Raw genomic sequence first — 7,480 nt, forward strand, 5'->3', positions numbered from 1 at the left:
AAAAACACCACTCTCCTCCAGAAAACTCCCTATAGAATGTGACTATTTTGATATCACAATAGAAAGTGATGACAATAATGTTCAGTGTTTTTCTTGCAATCCAGAGAAAGGGAAGGTTGAGACTGGGCTAAACGAGTAATACTAACCAACTTTTTGCATGAAGGATGGTTAGCAGTTGTGCATCCAAGATATGGGGACACTGAATGGGTCTTTAGTTTTTCACTGGCAAATAGTCAGAATTTGTCTCAAGACAAAGTTCCCTTTGAGAGCTAGATGGAATTTTGGAAAAGCATCAACACATCAGCAACATTGCCGGAATGCCCATAGTTTACCTTTCAGATGGACACCAGATTAAACCAAGAGAGTACAGTACCACTGGGATCAGAGCAAGGCAGGCTGCTAACCTGTCATGACTGAATGATCTGGTTCATTGGTTCATTCAGGCAAAAATATATCTCTAATTCTCTCTCTCTCTCTCTCTCTCTCTCTCTCTCTCTCTCTCTCTATATATATATATATATATATATATATATATATATATATAAAATCTCATTTGTATAATTGTTAGTATTATTCTGGTAAAGGAATGGCATTTTACCTGCTTCAATCACATATAGTACAATGCATTTCATGTATATTTGCATGTGCCAACTTGGGGACAACACATGAAAACAAAAGGCATCTTGAGATGCCTCTTTTAAAAAGTAGAGACTCCTATGCAGTCTCTATACCCTGAAAGAAATAGTCTATCTTGCTTCATGGTCCACAGGCCAATTAAGAGGTAACATTCAGGCAATGAAATTCTCCAAATGTGTTGTTCAGTCATGGAGAAAATGATTCATAATAATTTCTAGGTAGTTCTGACAGGAAAGCAGCTTCTCCCAAGGCAAACAGTGGTTATAAGCTTTCCATCTGAGTCTCTTGACACGATACAGACATTTGGCTTAAAAATATGTGAAATGGGAACATTTTCCCAGGTTAGAGTTTTATGTGTAGCTTCCTCACTACCTTCATACACATTTCTGAACTGCATACAAAGAAACCTCCAAACTGGTAAGCCATGCTTTCTATCTAGCAGCTTGGAAGCAGGAGGCCTTCATGTATTTATGACTTTTGCTAGCTTGACCTGCTCTTCCCTCGCTTTGATATGTCCATGGCCCTGAATGTGGACAAGTCTATTAAGGAGCCAAGAAGGCAACCCCATTATTGAGATATCTCAATGAACTTCAAGTGATGAGTTAATGCTGAACATTGACCCCAACTACACCTCCCAACCCAGGGGTCTGGCAGCCAACACATCTGCCAGCATGCCAGCCCCTATTGGCTTTGTGCTTTCTCTTCTTTGGGGCTGAGGGTGCACTCAAGGCCCAACTTCAAAGTCATGGGGTTCCCCTGTACCCTTACAGTCTTACAAGATAGGGGTGCACTGTTAGTGATTGAGATGAGCCAGCATCAGAAACCAAAGCCATTAGTTTTTAGGTTCCATGCAAGCACACAACTAAAAGGTTGGTGATTCTGTTTGAATACTTTCAGGCAACCTTCCTTGGAGTGGGAATCAGAATTCAGAGAAGGTCCTTCCTAGTTCCTAAAAAGGGAGTTTATCACAGCGGTGGTATCATTCTTTCAGGATGGTATCCTTTCTCAGGACAGGCCTGGGGCTAAGCTTTCACAACAATACCTCTGGGGATCTTAGCAGGGAAAGGGGGTGCAAGGAAAGACTATAGAAAAGTCTCTGCAGTGAGTGTGTGATGTTCCCACATGTTCATCACCTCACCCTGCTAAATGTCTTGAAGAAAGGCACCCTCAACTTGTAAGGCTATGCCTGCTTCTAATTATCCAAAAGAAGTTTGCTTTTTAATTCTCTAAACCATAACTTCATCTGATTGAGAACAACGACTTCTTTGCCAGTGCTGGGGTATTGTCCACCATTTACTTAGAATGGCGAGATGATGCCACCATCCTCCAAAGGGATTCTTGGAGTCTTGATTAATTATCCATTTTCATACTACCAGACAACAAATGATGAGGCTGAGAGAGCTCCTTTAAAAAAATTAAGAAAGAAAACTAAAAATTTTAGTTAAACCTTTACCTTTTCCTACTGACTTTAGAAATAGCCTCCGCTATTTAAAAATTAGTGTTTAGAAGGTCTGAGGTGATAATGAATGAAAACCACTGTGGCTTTTGAAGTCCAAAACACAATTACTCTTAATTCAGTACTGAGACTCCAGTTATTGGTGAGAAATTCATCAGCAGGCCTCATCCCAGCCTTCCCCTCTTCAATGTAACAAAGCTGGCACTCATTAATTCATCACACACAGAGGAGAAGCAATGCAAAGGTGCATTTGAAAGACCAATGGAGGGCCAATTTAGGGATCCAGGAGAAAGGAGCTCTCCCACCCAGAGCTGCCCCTTCTGAACTCGTTTCGGGCATAGCTGCCAGCCCAGGGCATACAGCTGCGAGACCTACCTGATAACTTCATTTCCCACTCTGATGCTTCCCTCCCGACCCCCAGCTGGTGCATTCAGACATCAACTTGGCTGAGATAGGAGATTTAGCACTTGCTCAAAAATCTAACACCCACACTGAGCTACTTAGTTTTTGCTGTTGCTGCAATATTTCTGAATACATTTAAAAAGATATGTTTCCCTGAGTGCCTTTCAGGAGCCAACAGCTTTTTATGAAAAGAGTATGCCACTTCCTGAATACCTTTCTTTCTGGGTCTTTCTGATACAACTTCTCACCATTGCTCTGAGAGATCAGTCTAGGAAAAAAGATCCAAGCCTTAATGAAGTGACGTGTGAGGGTGTCTACGCAGGCCAAGCGGGTCAGAGCACAGTTCCACTCCCCACTGCAGCAGACTAGCTCTCTGTTACTCTGCTCCCTGTGTCCTATGTTCATGGCTTCCATGATTAGGATGTGAAAATTCTTTCCAAATCCCTTGAAGGGATTTTCGAGTAGTGGTCTGATGAGACTGTGGTCACTTTTCTGGAATCCTGGCTACAGGTGAGGTGGTGCTACTATGTGTTGTTCAGGGACCATCTGCAGACTTTCGCCATGCTTGGCTCAGCAAACATTATCTTTGCCACAGGGTGATCATCACACACAAAAATTAATAAATATATACAATTTCAAAAGACACAGAAGTTGCATGCTCTAAAACAGGAAGAGTGTTAGCCTCTTGGAGTCACCTACAGACGTTAACAAAGGTACAACTAGACTAAGGTCAGTGTGGTTAAGGCCCAGACAGTATCATCTACTTCAGCCTCTAGGGGACAAAAAAGGGACCAGAACTAAATTAAGAACTAAGACTAGCAGATGTTAACACTATGGAAACAGGTAATGAGGTATGAAGAGGCACTTACGTGGAGGAGGGCTATCTGCATTTCCCATGGATGGAACACAGACGAAAAGAAAAGCCAAGAGACAGACCCAAGGAAAAAAAAATAAGATGTAAAAGAAATGAACAGAATCCGCAGAGCACATGGAGCTGGAAACTCAAATTATCAAATTATTTCAAAATGCAGAAAGAAGCAATCCCTGCAGAAGGAATGAGACAGCCTTTTCTACTTCTGGGAAGAGGCGAGGGGGTCCCTTTGCAGGCCCATGGCTTCCAAGGCAGAAGCAAAGGATTCTGCCACGTGCATTTTGAATCTAGGGGCCAGGGAGAGCCCAGAGAGCTCTGTGGCCACTCAGGAATCAGGTTCTACAGCTTCTTCTTCAGCTGGACAGACTCAGGAGCCCTGCAGGGCAGCAGCTCTGGTCTGTAGCAGAGTGTGCCAGAGCAGGGCTTGACCAGAGTCTGGCTGCTATGGGAAGTGAGGGCAAAGCTGGCAGGCATGATTTAAGGAAAGAGGGAATGATGGCAGGATACAGAGATGCCCTGCACAGAACCAGGAGAAGCAGCTCTCTGGAAAGGGCCTGTGAGGAGGGAGACCACGAGGAATGCTCTGGATAGGGGAGGGAGGGGGAGGGCGAAGAGCAGAAGAGTCAGGGTCATGGCCGTCCTCTCCCCTTCTGCATAGCTGGGATTTGGCTCCTGGTCACATGTCCTACATGTGATTTAATATCTCTACTGCATCAAAAATCCCACCAAGGATTATATGAACTGTCACTCTATCTCCTTCTTCAAAGTCACAGGGTGCTTAGGGGCTCTTTGGCCCTGTGTCAAAAAGCAGATCTCCCAAATTCCTCCACACACACTGCTGGTATTCTCCCCACTCTCGTCCATTACCATGTCCGTGGTACCCGCCTCCCACTCTCACCATGCCTGGCTATTATTCTATCAAGCTGGACCAACTACTAGGGAAGTGTCCCCAGCCCCTTTGAGAAAGAGGATGAAAGGAGTGTGTCGGCCATCACTGAGAGCTAGAGAACTAAGATTTGGGGCCTCCATGAGCAGAGGGATCTGAAAGATAAAGGCTATCTTGTAAACCAGGCCAGCTCAGGGTCCCCAAGAAGAAGGTGGGCATGGGGAAGAGGCAGGGCAGCTGGCTTTACTTACGGACTGGCTGCGTCTTGAACCCGGAGGCTGCGCTGATCTCTCCCAGCCCCTTGCCATTGAGGGCCGCCAGCCGCACCTCATATGTCGTCTCAGGCTTCAGGCCCACGATGGTGACGATGCCCTCCATGTTGGCTGTTGTGAGAAGAAGGGATGGATCACAAAAGAGTAGAAGCCTCCTGGTGACATGAAGCTATGGAGAACAGTCTGGCAGGTCATCACAAAGGTGAACAGAACTGTCACTTGATTCAGCAGTTCAGCTTCTGGGCGGATACATTTATGAAATCAGGGACTCAAATAGATACCTGCACACCCATGTTCACAGCAGCAGTCCTCACAACAGCCAAAGCTTAGAAAACAACCCCAATGACCTGTCACAGATGGATGATTGGATAAATGAAATGTGGTAAAGATGGATAATAGGATGTTGTTCAGCTTTAAAAAAGGGATGAAAATCTGAGACATGGCATAACGTGGGTGAATCTCATATCATGTTAAATGAGATACGGAGACATGAGAAGGGAAAAATATTGTATGATTCCACTTCTACAAGGTAATGAAGATAATCAGCTACCCAGAGAGGGAAAGTAGAAGGGTGGCCATCAGGGACTGGAGGGAGGAGGGGTAAAGGGGAGGTAGTGTTCACTGGGTAAAGAGTTTCAGTTTGGAATGACAGAAAGGTCTGAAGATGGACAGTGGAGAAGACTTCATGCTACTGAATTATATACACTTAAAAATGGTCAAATGTAAATTTACATTATGTATATTCTACCATAATAAGTCAAAAACCTAGAACTGATGTCTAAAAGAAAGACATTTTTAAAAAGCCTGGCATCCATTGTAACATGGGACCAAACTGCCACAGAGGCAGTATATAAGATTTCAGAGTGAAGTTAGGAAGCTAAAAGGACTGTTTTCTTCTCCAATCCTGGTTACACAGTAATTCCTCTCAGTCCCCCCACCCCCACCCCCACCATCCCCACAGGCTGACAGTGTGATGGAGCTTCATGGCGGAACTAATCTCAGTAAAAGTGCAATGGGCCTCATCTCTGAAAGGCTGTGACACTTGATATGCCAGTCCATTCCCATTTCCACACCAGTTTCCACACACCAGACTAGGACTACACATTCCTACAGAAACACAAGAGATTTCACTGAGCTCTCTCAATTCAATCCCAAAAGGGGGATTGAGATGTAAATATATTCCATCTTCAAATGGATGGGCTCAGACCTTTAAATTGCAGTAGCCCGGGGGTCATTTTCTTCATCTTTAGCTTGGAAAGATACCATAGAATTGATTTTGGAGCACATTTGTCTCCCTGGCTCTGCTTATTTGGTTATTATCATAATTACATGACACTCCCTAGGTACAGACACCCACATAGGACTGGCCAGTGTCAGGTAGAGACCCTGAAGTCCATAAGCAGAGCAGGAGTGCAGTGCACTCATGTGGTTGTGCTCAGCACCCACGCAGGGTTTCTGCCTGGAATGCCACCAAGATGACCTCATTCGTCCTGGCAGGGTCATGAGAACTAAGCTCTGAGGGCCAGCAATTCTCTATTGAGATATGACCATGACCTCATTCTGGGCGGGACAGTTCCTAATTCCGCAGGACCCCAGATGGGACGGCAGGTGGTGACATCTGGCATGCTTCAGTAGGTAAGAGTGGCGTGCCACTGACTCAAATGGGCAGGCAAGGCAGGACTTGGAGAATGCTGGGGGCAAGTGTGTGCCCCCGGATGGAGTAGCAGGGGCCATACAACTCTACAGGAGAAGCCACGGCTCTGACTCACCTTCTTTGGCATCATACCACTTGACATGCCATGCTTCTTCTCCCAGTGCTCTCCATTCAGCCTTGTATTTGAGGATGGGCACTCCACCTGTGGCCTCTGGCTCATCAAACTGCACCTGTGCTGTGCTGGAGTATGGCTCCACCTGGTCGATGGATGGTGAAGATGGGGTATCTGTGGAGAGGACACATATGGAGACCCAGGTGAGCCCAGTTTGGCCCAGGACCACAACTTCCAATTTCAAAGCATGTCTCTCTTATTTCTGCTCACTCTTAGGAATCCTGTCACCTGTTTTCTGTCCTCTGGACCCCCATCATCTATGATTCTCTCTCTGTACATCTCATATTTAGATCCTTACACCTCCAATTGCTTCCTGATCATCTGGCTTTGTTGGCCTTGGCTTTCTTTACCCCACTAGACTGGTATTCTTGAAGTATCCTGGTTACCCTGATAAGGGTATGGGCAGTGTGGAAGCCACCACGAGAGGCACTTACCTGCTTGAACAAGGATGAATTCCAAGGACTCTTGTCCGATGCGGTTCACTGCAGTACAGTTGTAATTTCCAAAATCATTTTCAGAGTCTGGGGTCACCTTTAGAAGGAAGGAGCCTTTAGGGTTACAAGGGTACCATGAAATGGCCACAGATGCAGATCTTTACTTACTGAATTAGACAAGAATAGAACTAGTAAAGCACAAATCATTAGTACCAGCCCACCCTTGAATAAGACAGGAGAAGAGCCCATGGATCATGGGAGAGGTTTTTTCCCAGGCCCCAGTCCCAGTCTAGCTACATGGAGCACACAGGTGCAGTTGAGAAAGGTGACCAGGGGTGAGGCTATTTCTTCTCCAGCCAATGGCTCTCCAGTTCAGGATGTGCCAGAGAAGTGCGATAGAAAACGTGAGTTGCATCCAAAAGCCTACCCATCATCAAACAGCCTAGTCTATACAACCCTTTGCCCCTTCCTACTTACCTCCAGATAGCTGGCAGAGGGAGTGTTGTAGATCTTGATATTGCTAAAGTTGGAGCTTGGCAGTAACTGGCCATCTCGGAACCAGGAGATTGTAGCACTGGGGTAGGCAAAAACCTCACAGGTGATATTCACCTGGTTCCCCTCCCAAGTGTACACAGCCACAGGGCCCTGTAGCTTGGGGGAATCTGCAATAAATGACAATGACTATCAGGGTGACCAC

The 7,480-nt window shown here is 45.6% G+C and overlaps 1 protein-coding gene across 34 annotated transcripts in view; it reads right to left on the reverse strand.

Moving 5' to 3' along the window:
- Positions 1 to 7,480, reverse strand: part of Ncam1 (neural cell adhesion molecule 1) — a 65,503-nt gene that overhangs the window by 34,862 nt on the left and 23,161 nt on the right. For 18 of the 34 annotated variants that reach the window (XR_007344571.1, XR_007344568.1, XR_007344569.1 and 15 more), the window contains 5 exons: positions 7,261 to 7,445; positions 6,784 to 6,880; positions 6,293 to 6,463; positions 4,503 to 4,634; positions 3,364 to 3,378 (listed from right to left, as the gene is read on the reverse strand). Coding sequence is in view for 26 of the 34 variants with exons in the window: in XM_048795888.1 (XP_048651845.1) it covers positions 3,364 to 3,378; positions 4,503 to 4,634; positions 6,293 to 6,463; positions 6,784 to 6,880; positions 7,261 to 7,445 (600 nt within the window). In the remaining 8 variants the exon portion in view is untranslated. The remainder of the gene's footprint in view (positions 1 to 3,363; positions 3,379 to 4,502; positions 4,635 to 6,292; positions 6,464 to 6,783; positions 6,881 to 7,260; positions 7,446 to 7,480) is intronic. The other 16 variants (XR_007344573.1, XR_007344572.1, XR_007344570.1 and 13 more) reach the window with 1 other exon arrangement.

The sequence above is a fragment of the Marmota marmota genome, unplaced genomic scaffold (genome assembly GCF_001458135.2).
Source record: "Marmota marmota marmota unplaced genomic scaffold, marMar, whole genome shotgun sequence".
Lineage (NCBI taxonomy): Eukaryota > Metazoa > Chordata > Mammalia > Rodentia > Sciuridae > Marmota > Marmota marmota.